The sequence below is a fragment of the Phoca vitulina genome, unplaced genomic scaffold (assembly GCF_004348235.1).
Source record: "Phoca vitulina isolate PV1807 unplaced genomic scaffold, GSC_HSeal_1.0 scaffold26, whole genome shotgun sequence".
Taxonomy (NCBI): Eukaryota; Metazoa; Chordata; class Mammalia; order Carnivora; family Phocidae; genus Phoca; species Phoca vitulina.
Genome location: NW_022589729.1, coordinates 20,589,187 through 20,604,781, shown reverse-complemented (window position 1 = coordinate 20,604,781; position 15,595 = coordinate 20,589,187). Strand labels below are relative to the sequence as shown.

At 52.7% G+C, this 15,595-nt stretch overlaps 1 protein-coding gene across 4 annotated transcripts; it reads left to right on the top strand.

Annotated features, from left to right (window-relative positions):
- The first annotated feature begins 709 nt into the window (after positions 1-709).
- Positions 710-14,355, top strand: PRELP (proline and arginine rich end leucine rich repeat protein). 4 transcript variants are annotated; one of them, XM_032422330.1, is made up of 4 exons: positions 5,424-5,757; positions 6,937-7,066; positions 8,497-9,470; positions 11,952-14,355. In XM_032422330.1, exons 1-4 carry the CDS (start codon positions 5,661-5,663, stop codon positions 12,125-12,127), a joined length of 1,377 nt encoding a protein of 458 aa, XP_032278221.1. In that variant the 5' UTR covers positions 5,424-5,660; the 3' UTR covers positions 12,128-14,355. The 4 variants fall into 4 exon arrangements, with proteins under 4 accessions (XP_032278225.1, XP_032278224.1, XP_032278221.1 ...); XM_032422334.1 differs by lacking the exons at positions 5,424-5,757; positions 6,937-7,066 and adding an exon at positions 710-887; XM_032422333.1 differs by lacking the exons at positions 5,424-5,757; positions 6,937-7,066 and adding an exon at positions 710-897.
- Positions 14,356-15,595: the final 1,240 nt, after the last annotated feature.

Sequence of the window (15,595 nt, the reverse complement as noted above, 5' to 3'; positions counted from 1 at the left end):
TCTCCTGAGTGTGAGATGTACAGAGAAGTTGAAATAAGACACTGATATTGTCCACCTGAGCTAGGGACAGAGACTTCAGGTCTTACATCAAATCTTAATTCTGTCTGCCTTTACTGTGTGACCCCCAGGCCAGACTCTTCCCTCTCTGGTCCTCAGAGCATCCCTCCGGCAGCCAAACCAAGGCCATCTCCCTGCCAGCTCACTGCCCAGCAAGACTCCACTCCGTTGTAACCCTCCTAGAGAAGGTGAGGAAGGGCAGGATGGTCACTGTTCGGAGGAAACATCCCACACCCCTCGCTGGTTTGGGAATTTCACACCAGGGAAGTGATAGGCATCAGAAGTAGGGCAACGGTGAGGAGGAGGAATGGGACAGGCTGGGGTTGGACCCAGCTATGAAGCTCTGGCTTGTACAGAGGTTGCTTTTCATGCCTTTTTCCTCTGTTGATTTGGCTTGTTTTCCAAACATGGGTCAAACAATCTCCCCCCAGAAGCAGCAGCAGAAGGAAATGTTATTAAAAACGAGTCCGTTAGTGGGCATGGTGTGTGGATGAAGTCTTTGGGAGTTTTGGCTGCCAAATAAAGACTTTATTGTTGTCATTCCTCCTTTCCCAAGCTCCCTCCCTCCCTCCCTTCCTCCCTCCTCCCTCCCTCCCTCCCCTTCTCCTTCCCCTCCCTCCCTACAATCTGCCTGTCCCTCCCCCTAACCTAACCTCCCCACCCCGCTAGGATCTGGTAGAGGAAAAGTCAGGCAAACACAAGCACGCAGGCACCACTGGGAGATCAGAACTTCTAGCAGGCTCTCTGCTGCCACAGCTCCACCGAAGGGTGGGGGAGGAAGAGGGGGAGCCTTGCCGGGGGACTAAACCCACAGCTGAGAGGAGAGGCAGGTGTGTGCAGGTAAGCCCAGGGGGGAGAGGGGGGGGGAAGACCCCTTCCTCCAGCAGGTTTCCTCCTACTCTGTCCAACTGACCTTACTGATCCATTTCTCTTCCTTCCTTCCTCCCACCTTTTCTCCTTTTGATGTAGGAAAGACGTCTTCCAAATGAGCTCCAATGAGTCTTCCACATTTCTTCTGCACCCTCCTCCTCTACCTTCTCTCCCTCATTCTGTGCCCATGTATTTGCTTGATGCAAAAGTTCAACTTTCTCGGTTCAGAGGTTTGTTGTAGCACAGGGAGTTAGGCTGCACACGGTATTCCTACACAGCAGGTGTTTCTATGGAAACCCGACTCTAGAACCCATTTCTTTGCACCTTTCCCATGTTGTCACACCCTGCCACAGGGGCACACACACGTCACAGGGAGGCTGCGTGTTCACTGCCCACGCACACATAATACACACACACGATAGGAAGGTGTCCTGTCCGTTCAGCTCCACTCTGCATCCCACATGCAGAGCTAGAGCACAGAGCCTGGCCGCCCCCAGACACACACACACACACACACACACACACACACACACACACACACTCTGTCTCTCTCTCTCTCTCTCCATCTTGTCTCTCACATTCTCACAAACTTCCCCAGCTGGAAGAGCAAAGAGAAAGTGCGTCTTCCCACTGAGATGGCAGAGCCGAAAGAAAATCATGTGTCCTGAGTTGAGGCCGAGAGGGAGGAGATGAACCAGAGCAAGCACTGGAAGGGTTTTTTTCATTCTTCAGAACTTAATTGGGTAGGAGGGAGAAAAAAGTGCCTTTCCAACCTGCACAGTATCTTCCCAGTAGTTCTGAATTTCCTTCTCTGGTCCAAAGCACTTGGCTTTTGGAAAGAAAGGGAAGAAAGCAACCCAGCTTCCAAGACTTGGGGGTCGTAATTCCCAGCTCTGGAGGGCAACTCATTTATTTTTTCTGCAGGCAGCCAGAAAAGATTTCTCTTTAAAGCAATTTCAAAATCATCCCAGGTTGGCAAGGGATCCTTGTGGCAGAGGGCAAAAAGACAGTAATTCCTGAATCAGTCAGGACGGGGGAGCTAAAGTGGGTCAGTGAATGGGGCTCCTTTCCAAGTAGCCCCTCCCTCCCCCCAACTTACTCAACTTTGCAACAGCAGAGAGAGTGTTCTCCCAGGGCAGGTAGCACGGGCAGATCAGGGTCCCCGAATGTGGTTGATCTTCAAAATCTCCCCCGTCCTGACTGATTCAGGGGGGTAGGGGAGCTTACTAAAAATATAGATGCCTGGACCCCTCACTCCAGACCTTCCAGATGGAGCCCAGGAATCTATTGTTTAATACTTGAGGGGTTCCTGACGGTCAGCCAGGGTTTGAGAACCTGAATCAGGGGCCTGAGAGTCACCCATGCTGGGACTGAAGAGCCCAGGACTCAGGGCATTGTTAGCTGGGCAGAAGGGCTGTGTGGTTTCCTGGACAAGAACCGTCTGGTGGAGGAGCTCCAGAGTGTCCCAGATGGGCCAGCCTGTTCCTTCAGGTGCTCGTTCCCACCCCCTTCTTCCCCACAAGCACCGGCAACCACATCATAGGGAACATCCCAGAAAGTTCCCCCAAGATAGCTCCAAAGCGCTTATGTTTCCTCTCACTTGCTAATCCGCCTGCCCTGGGCACTGGACTGGGCCCTTCCCCATCCCTTCTAGATCTCCTCTCCCCTTGCCCCACAGCTGTCTGTCCTGATGTGCTCAGAGAGAGGACAGGCTGAACACCAAGCTCTGCAATCCTCCTCCCCTTCCCCAGTGGGCAGCCCCATTTACTGGGCAGATGAGGGAAGCATGTCAAGGCTGGAAGGGGCAAAAAAGCCAGGTGCAAAAGGTTGGGGAGGGGAAGTCACGGATCACAGGGAGCTCCAGAGCCAGCTGAGGAGGTGAGACTGTGCCTTCCCTGGCCAGCATCCCCTCACCCGCTACAGAAAGGCTTTCAGGTGGGGTTAGTGAATTGAAAAGACAAAGTGAGCCTTCTACCAGGTGGCTGGGGGCTCCTATGGTCTCTCCGACTCGTTGGTTCTAAGACCCAATGGTGGTCTCACAGGCCCCAAAGGGAGGATATTGCTCTGTGTGGAAAAGCTGGGGAAAATCCAGAAGCCAATACCTACCCACAAGAATCCCTGCGTCTGGGTGAAGGGCAGGGCTGCCCTCTGGCCAAGCTAGAGGGAAAGAGATCTAATTACTTTGAAAATATGTCAACAACAGCTTAATGTTCACTGAGCACTCACTTTAAACACATTCACTCATTTAACCCTCAAAACAATCTGGTAAGAAGGTGTTAATATGCCCATTTTACAGATGAGGACACTAGAGCCCAGTAGAGGTAGGAGGCTTGCCCAAGTGTATCCAGCTAAGCAACTGGAGAATTGCAGGGTTGGGACCCAGATCTATGAGTGCTCAAGGCATCAGACAGATTCTTCTAGGCTTTCTTCAGGGGTTGGAGATAGTAGGGGCTGGAGGCAGAATGAAGGATATGGTGAGGTGCCAGGCTGTCAGAGGAGGACGGCCATCTCACCCCATTTCGTCCCTAGTCCCTCAGAATGGAAAACGTGCTCTTCTGGACTAGCGGCCTCAGGCCAAAAAACTTCATTCTGTTTACACTTCGCCTTGTGGTAGACACTGGGGAGACAGATGGTCTCTCCATAATAGTGTTATATTTATTTTTAGTATTTTTTGATCTGCGGTTCATTTTAAAGTTGCTTATCACACTTGTTTCTGACAACAACTGGGTGAGGAATATAGGGATAGGAAAGATTTGTTATCCCCGTTTTACAGGTAAGGAACCTGAGGCTGAAGACAGGGTCACGTAACTAGGTAGCGGAAGACGGGCTGAGAACCCTCACCCCCTGTCTAGTATCCCCACTGCCCCAGTCAGGCTCACACTTATACGGATTCACCCCCCAGGAAAGGGGCAGCTGCATCAGTAGTGTGTTGAATTCATTCATGATATCAGCCCTTTTGTTCCCTGAGGAGCACATGAGCCCTACTTGGAGGCCTTGAAAGGGGCTCAGGCAGCCTGGATGGGGAGGGGGGCTGTCTCAACTCCTCTGCTAACAAATGACCATCTGATTCTCCTGGCTTCCAACCTCCTTCTGGGCTTCTGGAAGAGATAAAGGGAGCAGGACAGCTTTCAGAAGTCTGAGTGTAGAACAGAAAGAAGGGAACAAAGAAAGAGGGTCACCCCAATGTCCATGGGTGTGGCTCTGGGTCGGGGGGCAGCCCCATTATCCATGGCAGGGTCACTGGCTGAGTTAAGCCATGGAGGCTTAGGGGTGACCAACTAGGCAGGAAATCTGACAAGAACAAGACTGCCAGTGAGTACAGTTGACCCTTGGAAAAGCACAGGGGTTAGGGTTGCCAACCCCAACAACACAGTCAAAAATCTGCCTATAACTGTTGCTTCCCCCCAAACTTAACTACTAACAGCCTACCATTGACCAGAAGCTTCACCAATAACATCAACAGTGGATTAACACATACTTTGTAGCTATACGTATTATACACTGCAGTCTTAAAACAAGGTAAGCTAGAGAAAAGAAATGTGATTTAAAAATCCTAAGGAAGAGAAAACACATTTATAGAACTGTACATATATTTATCGGAAAATATCTGCGTATAAGTGGACCCACGATGTTCAAACCTGTGTTGTTCAAGGGTCAACTGTAGTGTGGAATAACCCTTCTTCAACCCGGGGAGACATACCCAACCTTACTCCCAGCCCAACCCCGATCCCAGACTCTTCATGCAAAGCCAATTACCCTTAAACTTGCTCGTACTGACTTGACAAACCCACGTGAACTTCAACCCAGCCCTGCCCTGAGCCTCAACGTTGCACTGGTCCTGGGTGTTCGAGCCTTCAATGAATGAATTCACGAGCCAGGTAGGGATGAGGGTTATCTCACTTTAAAAATCAGTCTCCCGAGAGAATTGGCTCTTTTATAAATAAATAGGTGAATAAATGAACCCCCTGCCATTGGTAGAGATTTTCTGCTCTACAACATGCCTTCATGTGTGTGATCTCATTTCATCCTCACACAAATGAAGAGCCTGGGGAGGAGGGTCAGAGCCAGGATGCAAGACCAGATCTCCAATACTTGGAACTGAAATTTATGGAGAACTCTCGCAGGAAATGTTCGGAAGTGAGAGAGTGAATGTTGGGTTGGGCTTTGCTCCCATGAAGCAGCAGCTCTCTTGAGCCGATGCTGGTGCCCAGAACTGTGGTTGCGGGTCCACAGGAGTCCGCTGACGGAGCAGGGAGCGCTGCCCAGCAGAAAGCAGGGGGTGGGGAGGTGTGCTTGCAAAGGCATACGAAATTGAAAAATCTGCACACACTCATGACCCACCCTAAGTAGGGGAGTTTATGATTGGATGGAAAGCTCTGGAAGGCAGGAGCAGAAGAAAGTGTGACTTGGGGCTTTGTTGAAGGGGGGGGGCGGGTTATGACTCCCCTGGGAGTCCAGGGACCTCCACCCTGTCACACAGATTCTGCTTTCGGGGACTTAGGACCTCGCTGAGGACCGCCGGGAGCAACGGCTGCGGTCAGGACCTCCCCTCTGGACACTCAGGCTCCAGCAGGAAGAGGCGTAGCCCAGTGAAAAAAGCCTTAGAAATGAACTCTATTTTCTCAAGAAAGCAGAATGGACGCGCACGCGCAAACACACACACACACACACACACACACACACACAGTGGAGAGTGGTTGAGCCCTGGGGCTTAGAGAAGGGGAATTGAACAGATGCAGTGTTTCTCCATGGAACAGGCACAGAGAACTTTTCCTCCGAAACCTCCTTGTGGCTCTTCGAGGAGCTTGGCCAGCCCCAGAAGTCTGGAATGTAAGAGGGTCAGAAGGTGGCTTGGGGCTTGGGGCTTGGGGGGTGGGGGGGTGGGGGGGGAAGATAGAGAAGTTCCCAAAGGGTCTGGCGCAGGAGCTGGGGATGGGGAAGACTTGTGCTCACTGTGGTTGGAAGGAGCACTGTCCCTCCTAACAGTGAGCACCAGGGCTGCCCGGGCCCCGAGCCCCCCGGAGACACCCATGAGCAAAGGCCAGCTGCCCAGTCCCGGAGCCCCACAGAGCAGCCTTTGCTGGAAGTTCTGGACAAGTTTTACTTGCTTAACTCAAGGCCCAATACCTGGTAGATGCTTTTGGTGACAGAGGCAAGGGAGGGAAATGGGGAGCCTCCCTGAAGCGGAGCTTCACATCCTGAGGGATTTCTGGCTTATTTCTGGCTCCCATGTAATCGGAAAATAAAGAAATGCCAAAACAAATAGGGTCACAAAAATTGGGGCTTTTAAAAATGTTTGTGTTCAGCATACTAATGCTTTAACCACCCCCTTAAAACGTATATGACTGTGCTATTTTCAAGAAAATTACAGGACTTATGAAATATTAATTCATAGTTCACCAGTCCTAAGTGGTGTGGGGCCCGGCAACAAGACTCAAGTTTACAATGAATGTCTGCTCTTTTCAGTCCTTGTGGGACTGTTGGATCCTCAGCTGGAGGTAAAGCCGAGAATCTAACTGCACGGTTTTTCCTCGTGATAGGAGGCCCAGGGAAATGGCCCTCGTGGACCCTCTTGGAGAGGCCTGCCTGGGGAGAGACCCCCTTAGAGGGAGATGGAGAACCACAGAGACTGCCGGGCAATCTCTTCCCTCCTTTCTCCTCATCAGTCTTCCCTCCCTCCCTCCCTTCTTCCCTCCCTCTTTCCCTCTTTCCCTCCCTCCCTCCCATTCTCAGAGTACTGTGTAAGGATTCACACACATACACACAGTGGACATGTAAACATGGGCTTGCTTATGTGTGTGGTGTGGGGAGGTGTGTGTGTGTGTGCATGAGAGAGAGAGCAGGTTAGGTGTGGAGGGTGTGTGTGTGAAAGCTACAGGGAGACACCCTCTACCCCTCGGGTTGAGGTCTGCCCTCTCTGCTGTTTCTTGTCACACTCGGTGCCTTTTGAGCATCTGGCCCAGAACTAAGCAGCTGGTGAGAGGCTTCTATTGTCTTCCTTTGAGCAAGGCCAGCAAGAAGCATCCAAGGAAGGAGTGCAAGCTGATGGGGGCTCAAAGGAAAGCCAGCGAGAGGCCTGGCACAGGGGCAGGATCCCAGCGTCCAGATGCAGCTGGAGACACATGGCGGCCCACCCTAGGTCAGAGAACCCCAGGAATCCTGTATCCCCCGCCCCGGGGCCCCAGGAGGGGAGGGGCAGACATCACCTCGTAAGAAAGCAGCAAGGAGGGCCAGGGGGAGCAGTGTGGGGACAGAGACGCTGGCTGTAGCCCAGAGGGGAGCATCATCGGGCTGATGGCCCTTTGGAGGAGAGGGTGCAGGCCACCCCTTTCTGCGCCCCTCCTGGCTGGCTGGCCAGTGAGGGGAGGAAGCTGGGGGGAGCTGCCACTCTGTCGGCAGCCCTGGTCCTCTTGCTATTTCTCCAGCTTAATTAAACTCAACCCCCATGATCCTATCTGAAGGTCCATCAGAGCCACTGGGGAGCACGGCCCCAAAATAGCCTTCAGTGACCTATTCCACTATGTCACAGGGCCAGCAGGAAATTCTTCTTCATATCCAGTCTCAACACTGCCAGCTCCAGTGGATATGGGGGCGGCGAGAACATGTCAGAAGAAAGGAAAGTGATTTCCCCACAGCTTTTGATCCCTGCCCTGTTTATTTTCACAGGAGCCTCCACATCTGGGGAGGAATTCTTGGTGTGCCTCTGGCTGGCAAAGAGCAGCGTTCCCTGAGCTGAGCGCAGGGGTGAGGAGCGAGCAGGGGCAGACACAAGACACGAGTGTGTCTACAGCACTTTCCTTCCTTTCCAGGACCTCCGCAAGCCCTGCTCTGGAAGGCAGGAGACCTGGGTTTTTGTCCTGGGCTTGCTGTTCAAGCTTTCTGGCCTGGGCAAGCCACTCCATCCCTCCAGGACCCAATTTCTGTAAACAGTAGAATCTGGGCTCGATTGGTGGATTTCAAACCATTTTTAGTAATGCGGAGTTTCTTTCAAATACATGCTTTGGCCAAACCTCTTTATATAACAGATTTAAAAGCACAGAGCTGCTCAGGTTGGCACAGGGGTGAGTTGGCGGTGCCCTGGGGCCACCCACTCGGTCTCCCTCCCTCGGGGGACTCTACAGAAACAGGGGCACAGTCTGAAAATCACTGAATTATGGGATCTCTAAGGACCCTTCCAGATGGACCACTTAGGACTCTATGGTTCATGTCTCCTAACATCCCTCTTCTAGGAACAGGGATGATTTGCTCATGCTGCAAGTGGGGAGACCAAGTGCTAGAGAGGTTAAGGGTCTTCTCCAGCAAGCCCCAGTGCTCCTGATTCACAGCCAATGTGCTTTCTGCCAGGATGGCTCATCCTCACCAGAGCAGGCAAGGCCTATAGGCCTGGAGTCCAGACCCTCAAGTCCTTGTTATTTTCTTACCTGCTGGATACAGGCAGACGAAGAGATGCTTCGACAAGTCTCTCCCATGGCCCCTCTGGAGCCCATCCTGGCCAACTCTCGTGCCAGGACAGGGCCTCTAATTACAGGGCCCAGAAGGCTAATGACTCCCTGTGTCTCCTCCCTGCAGGTGCGTCACCTGGATCATGAGGTCATCCCTCTGCTGGCTCCTCCCACTTCTCCTCATCTTGGCCTCAGTGGCCCAAGGCCAGCTGACAAGACGACCGAGACCCAGGCCCAGGCCCAGACCCAGGCCCACCCCCAGCTTTTCTCAGCCCCATGAGCCATTGGAGCCTACAGACCTGCCCCCTCCCCTCCCACCAGGCCCTCCCTCAATCTTCCCTGACTGCCCCCGGGAATGCTACTGCCCCCCGGATTTCCCATCTGCCCTCTACTGTGACAGCCGCAACCTCCGAAAGGTCCCTGTCATCCCACCCCGCATCCATTACCTCTATCTGCAGAACAACTTCATAACTGAGCTCCCAGTGGAGTCCTTCCAGAATGCCACGGGCCTGAGGTGGATCAACCTGGATAACAACCGAATTCGCAAGATAGACCAGAAGGTGCTGGAGAAACTGCCCAGTCTGGTATTCCTCTACATGGAGAAGAACCAGCTCGAAGAGGTGCCCTCAGCCCTGCCCCGGAACCTGGAGCAGCTGAGGCTGAGCCAGAACCAGATCTCCAGAATCCCGCCCGGCGTCTTCAGCAAGCTGGACAGCCTGCTGCTCCTGGATCTCCAACACAACAAGCTGAGTGATGGCGTCTTCAAGCCTGACACCTTCCAGGGCCTCAAGAACCTCATGCAGCTCAACCTGGCCCACAACATCCTGAGAAAGATGCCACCCAAGGTGCCCACGGCCATTCACCAGCTCTACCTGGACAGCAACAGGATCGAGACCATCCCTAATGGCTACTTCAAGGGTTTCCCCAACCTTGCCTTCATTCGCCTTAATTACAACAGGCTGTCAGACAGGGGGCTCCCCAAGAACTCCTTCAACATCTCCAACCTGCTCGTGCTCCACCTGTCCCACAACATGATCAGCAGTGTGCCCGCCATCAACAACAAGCTGGAGCACCTGTACCTCAACAACAACAGCATAGAGAGTGAGTGGGGGCAGGGCCACGGCCACGGCCATGGCCAGGGAAGTGGAGGCTCTTATTGCCTCAATCCTTTCTAGGAGCTTGGGGTGAAGGGGGTGGGGGGTAGCGCAAAAAAGCACCCAGTTTGGCACTGGACTTCAAATCTTGACCTTGCCACTTACTATCTGTGTGACCTTGAACAGATATTTCACCTCTCTGGGAAGTTGTCTCATCTGTAAAATGAGAATGGGAACAATACCTTCGGTCACAAAGTTGATATGAGGATTTAATAGGCTAATGTGGATAAAGTGCCCAGAATACCATGCTTGGAGGGTAAGAGCTTTTCCTCCTCTGTCCCTTCTCGCTAGCCCCAGGTTCTCTGCCCTCCAGATCTACAGTTGGGTAGACACGGAATGCAGTCCCAGACATTCTCGTGAAAGCAGAACAGTGACGTGTTCTGAATGTCACTACTCTGAAATGTCCTGCGTCTGTCCCCTGTACAACCTGCCAGTTATGAGAGGAAAGCTGAGCCTAGGTTTTGAGGAATCTCTAAAAGATGTTCACAGCAAAGCAGCTACATACTCGGGGTAGGCAGCTGGTAAAACCCGGCAGCCAGAGGAATATGCCAGTGCGCAGGCGCTGTCTGAGTCTAGCTGGAAGGAGGGAATATCTCATCACGTAAGAGCACATTTAAGGTAGAATTTGCCCAAGCTACATTTATAGGGTTCTGGGCTTGGGGTAAAGATTGCAGCCCAGAAGAAGAAGCTGGAAGTTCCACTTTTGCTTCGATCAACAATGTCAGCTCTGAGCAGAGCATCGACAGAAAGCTTCAAAAACAAGAGAGTATATTATCTGGTCCTTGAACAAAGCCAGGCTCCATCCACACCAGGAATGTAGCAGCTATAGTGTTGAAGGGGACCAAGGGGAAAGGGCAGCACCCCTAAGATAATATTAGGAATCCTTAGTTTCCAAGCCAAAGAATGAGAGGGAGATTGTTGAATTCCTACAATCTTGAAACAAATGGATGGGAGAACAGTTTCATTCACTCATCTGGGATAATTACAGGAAGTTGGGGAGGGCTTTTTTTAAAGCTTGCAAAAAAACAAATTCAGGAAAAGGGGAAACTGTTTAATTTCATCCTGCAGGTAGTGAACTGATGGAACGCATTACCCCAAAAGCTAGATAGGCAGAAAGAATACCTTACTCAATGGCCGGCAGGTCTCTATCAGGGTGGGGAAGGGCAGGCTCCTAGGGGATATCCTGCCTTTTGAGGCTGAAGTCAGAAAAATCACGCCCCGTCCACCTGTATCCCCTGCGCCCAGCCTGTGTCCTGTGTCAAGGATGGACAGAGTGGGCAGAGCCAGCCCTCGGTCAGTGTGATGGCCATGTTCGCAGCGATGATCTTAATGCTGCCACCTGCCCCATCCTTGACAGTCTGCACAATGCCTTTGCCAACATCCTCTCATCTGGGGTGGGGGGCAGGCACCATTCTCACCATTTCACAGATTTGGGAACTAAATGTCAGAGCGGTAAGGTGACAGTCCAAAGTCACAGCGGTCATGAGAAAAAAATCCACCGATGTCAGGGTTCTCCAGTGATGAAAAGAGAGAAAGAAGAAGACGAAGAAGAAGAAGAAGAAGAAGAACAACAACAACAACAACAACATCACTAACAACAACGCTGACCCCACAGATGATGAAAGAGGCAAGATTTAGGGGGAATACAGCTCATTCAGAAGATGACAAACCTGGTGTCATCGCACCAGAGGCGAAGGACACAGTGGAATCTCGTTTTCCATTTGAAAGCCTACCACACACATGGCTAATGTTTAGCTGTCCAGCTTATCTCCCCTAGGACATCCCACTGTACTATTTACTACTCCCGGATTCTGCCTTGAGCGGCCTCTACAACTTCCTTCTTTTTTTTTTTTTTTAAAGATTTTATTTATTTATTTGACAGACAGACACAGCGAGAGAGGGAACACAAGCAGGGGGAGTGGGAGAGGGAGAAGCAGGCTTCCCGCCGAGCAGGGAGCCCGATGCGGGGCCCGATCCCAGGACCCTGGGATCATGACCTGAGTCGAAGGCAGACGCCCAACGACTGAGCCACCCAGGCGCCCCTACAACTTCCTTCAAACCGGAGGTCACTCTAGCAGAACACCATCCCCCACATCTCCACCTGCTGTGGTCCCACCCGTCTCTGAAGGTCCAGCCCACAGTTGACTTCCTCCACGACTCCACCGAGTGAATTTCCAATAACAATAGTTGATTGGTTCTGACTTAATTCATTCAACAAACAACTAAAGTGAGCCTGGGGGGTGGGGGGGATAGGGTTGACTCACCCTTGGTCACACATTCCCAAGGTCAGCCAGTTCCAGAGAAGAGAACTCGAGTTCTTATCCTCAGTTGTCCACCCCCCTTCTCCTTCCTCATCTTTGCCTCCAGCCCCGTCTGTCCCGACCCCCCACCCACCTCGCCTGCTGACTTCTCCCTTCTTTCTCCACAGAGATCAATGGGACCCAGATTTGCCCCAACAATCTAGTTGCCTTCCATGACTTCTCCTCGGATCTGGAGAACGTGCCACACCTCCGTTACCTGCGGCTGGATGGGAACCACCTGAAGCCACCCATCCCACTGGACCTCATGATGTGCTTCCGTCTGCTGCAGTCCGTGGTCATTTAGGCCTTACTCTGCCCCCCCGGATCTCCTCTGACCGCACTTGAATGCCGATGGCCCGGGCGCCTGTGCCCACCATTCGTGTCCTCTATCTTCCTTTCTCGCTCCCAGCTTTGCCTTTCCTATCCCACCTTCCCGAGGCAGGGACCAGCCACATACTCTGCCGCACCCGGGGCTTCTAGAGCAAGACTTCTAAGGGCTTGATTTGGTTCACCCAGCTCAAAGACAGCCACTGCACAGCCACGCTTCTGGCCCCAGAAGCACACAGGTGTGTCTAAAGACATACTCTTCTCTCCTCCTCCTCTACCCTGTCACTCCTGGGTAAGTTGGGGCCATGGGCTGACATCTGGAACTTGGTCCTGGCCGAAGCAAGCAGAAGGCGGTCAGGAGCAGCCCAGAGGTGAGGTTTGGGAAGTCCTGCTGGAGACTCCACCATCATGGGCAGCTCTGGCCCCAACAGGCCCCTTAGCCACGGATCCCGCCTTCCAAAACTGCTGCTCCACCACTCTGTTCGTTGGCACCAGACATTGTGCTGGCTCTTTCCCAGCCCGCGTTCTCCAGCAAGGAAGTGCAAGGGAATGGCTGAAGGAGGGTGAAGGATCAGGGTTCCTGCAGGGGCCTGCATCTGGCAGTCTCTTCCCAGGGCCAGCCAGGGCCCTCCTCTGCACACGCCCTTCTGGCCGGGCCTCTCTATCTCAAGAGTAAGAGCGGGGAGGAATAGTCAAGGAGAATAGTTCGGGGAACCAGGAATCAGCCAGCAGGAGAGGGGTGGCAATCAGAGCCCCCCAGGGTTGGGCCCCTGTGGGTATAGATGGATCCCGCAGCCCCCTTGCCAGTCTGGACAAGAGGCCTGATGGCCTGGGCCACACGGTGTCCACAGTGAAGGGTCCAGAGCCACCAGCCCCGCCCCACCATCTGTTCCCTATCAGTGTGGATGGCCCAATCCTGTCCAAAGCCCGGAAGCAGCTCATGAGAAAGTGCTCTGGAAGGGGCGGAGCCCCGGGAAATCTCCCAGAAGCCTGTTCCACAAGCACAGATAGGCTTCCCCCTCTAAGGCAGACACATCAGTGACACCTGGTGGCTGGTGCAGGTCACAGCGGGCTCCTGTCTTCCTCCTCGCCCCTCTTTGGGATGGTTTTACAAGGCCAAGGAGCAGGCCTCAGGCTCCAACTTGAAGAGGCCTGGGCGATGTGCACAGTCGCCCCTCTGGGATGTAAAGGACGCAAAGGTACAGAGGCCTCGAGGCGGGGGGCTGATCCCCATCATGAGTGAGCACAAGTGGGAACCCTCAGGAACCCAGGTGAGGAGGTGGTTTGTTCCTGTTTGCTGTCTGACCTCGTGGGTCCCTTCTGCCCTCAGCCCCCACGTCTGGAAACCAAGGGGGTGGCTAAGACGCCCTGCATCCACGGTCTAGTCTGCAGCTCTGCTCTTTAAACCGTGCTCTGATTATCTATTATCCCTGCCCCTTGCAGTAATTTATTCCCTGTATGGACTGTCCCTCCCCTTGAAATCCCCTCCCCTCCTTGCCTGGGCCAGGTGAGTGGCTTGGCTGGCCTCCAAGCAGAGCCTGGGCCCCACAGGGCTCACTCACCTTCCCCTTCTCCTTCACTCCTCCAGGAGATGCTGCCCCTCTATAGCTCCCTAGTGTATATGTTGGGGGCGGGGGGGGTGGTGGGGGTGGTTGTTCTAGAAGTAAGTAGGACACATGCCCAGCCTCATTAGGCTAAGAAAAGTTCCAGAGATTTTTAAGAAATTGGATTAAGCTAGGTCCCTAACTTCAAGAAATTCCCATTATAGTCTGTCTCATCTTTCTCTTTTGCTCATTTACAGAAAATAGGGCCCATTTCCTCTCAGCCTCCTTCCCTCGTGCTCCCATATAATGCCCCGTCCTTCCTAGCTGCTGCTGGTTTCTCCAAGGCTCCTGCTTAAAGTCAATATCTTATCGTGGCTATAAGCAACCTGGTGCTAAGGCCTGGATAAGCCCCGCTTCTGCGCCGTCCTCACACCTTGCAACCTCTGCCCCTCAGGGGAGCACAGCGCCTGGGGTCCCCCTGGGGGCAGGGGGCATTTCTGCTCCCCAAACCTAAACTGTTTTGTTTCAGCAGCAAAACAATCACCATCATCCCATCCCCCCATCTAGATGAAGTCTGCTTCCTCCATTGCTCCCTACAGCTATAAGCCGGAGGGGATTCAGGTGAAATTGCCTTTAAACAACACCCCCCACCCCCCACACCCCACCCCCCCACCCACACCACACACACACACACACACACACACACACGCATACAATGTGCTGACTTCCCGGGGATTTCAGGAAGCCCCTCCTCCATCCACAAGTTCATTCTTTCAGTGCCACTGGCACCTACGTAGACAGGTGTGTGAGTAGATGTGTAGGTTACTCTACATATATCTGTTCCTTCTTCAAAACCATGTTAACTTTGTGAAACAATTTTTACACTCCAACACGCTTCACAGCAGAGGAAATAAAGGAATATGAAAAATATCCTGCTTGAACTTGACAGCGTGAACAAGTCAAGAATACCTTGAAGTTCTCTTGCCACCCTTCTCCCCCCACCTCCCATCTCTTACCTGGCTCCAAGGAGATGGGTGGAGAAAGGATCCCATTCCTAAGAAACTCTTTTTTTTTTTTTTAAAGATTTTTTATTTATTTGACAGAGAGAGAGACAGCGAGAGAGGGACAAGGAGGGGGAGTGGGAGAGGGAGAAGCAGGCTTCCCGCCAAGTAGGGAGCCCAATGTGGGGCTCGATCCCAGGACCCTGGGATCATGACCTGAGCCGAAGGCAGACGCTTAACAAACTGAGCCACCCAGGCGCCCCTCATTCCTAAGAAACTCTTAAGAAAACAATTCCAAAGCCTTTTCTTGGCAAATTTCCCCCAAACTTCACAACTGTCATGAAAAATTATTCCAGAAGTCAGATCAGAAATCCGATAGCTACCTTTGAAACCCAGAGGCTCAGATTCTTTCAAACCACAGATATCAAACTGTTGAGCGTCTCCCAAATGCTCAGTCCAGAGCCAGATGCTGAAAGACACAAAACAGTCACCATTTCCCACCAAGGGCAATTTACAGGCTAGTTGCAGAGCTGCGGCGTAAGGAAGACAAACTAGCCGCAGAGCTGTGTCGGGGGTGAAGAACGAAGGTTCTCCAGGCCATGCCGAAGGGCGTGACCCGGTGCCCGGAAGTCTGTCTTCAGGCAGAAGGTTGACTCAGAAGTGAGTTTGTGATCCCCCCTGCCCCTCCCCCCCGTTTTCTTTAGCATGAAAACTGCCAGATGCTGCCCCACCCCTCCCAATCTGCCTCCTTAACACCTGCTTAGTTCAACTCAGCAGGCTTTCAGTGGACCTCGCCTGCGTGGTCCAAGAATTCAAGGATAGGTAATATCCGGGTCCTTGCCCATGAGGAATTCTTAGCTTGGGAAAGGGGAAAGTCCATGGAGTAATCCCATGTCCTAA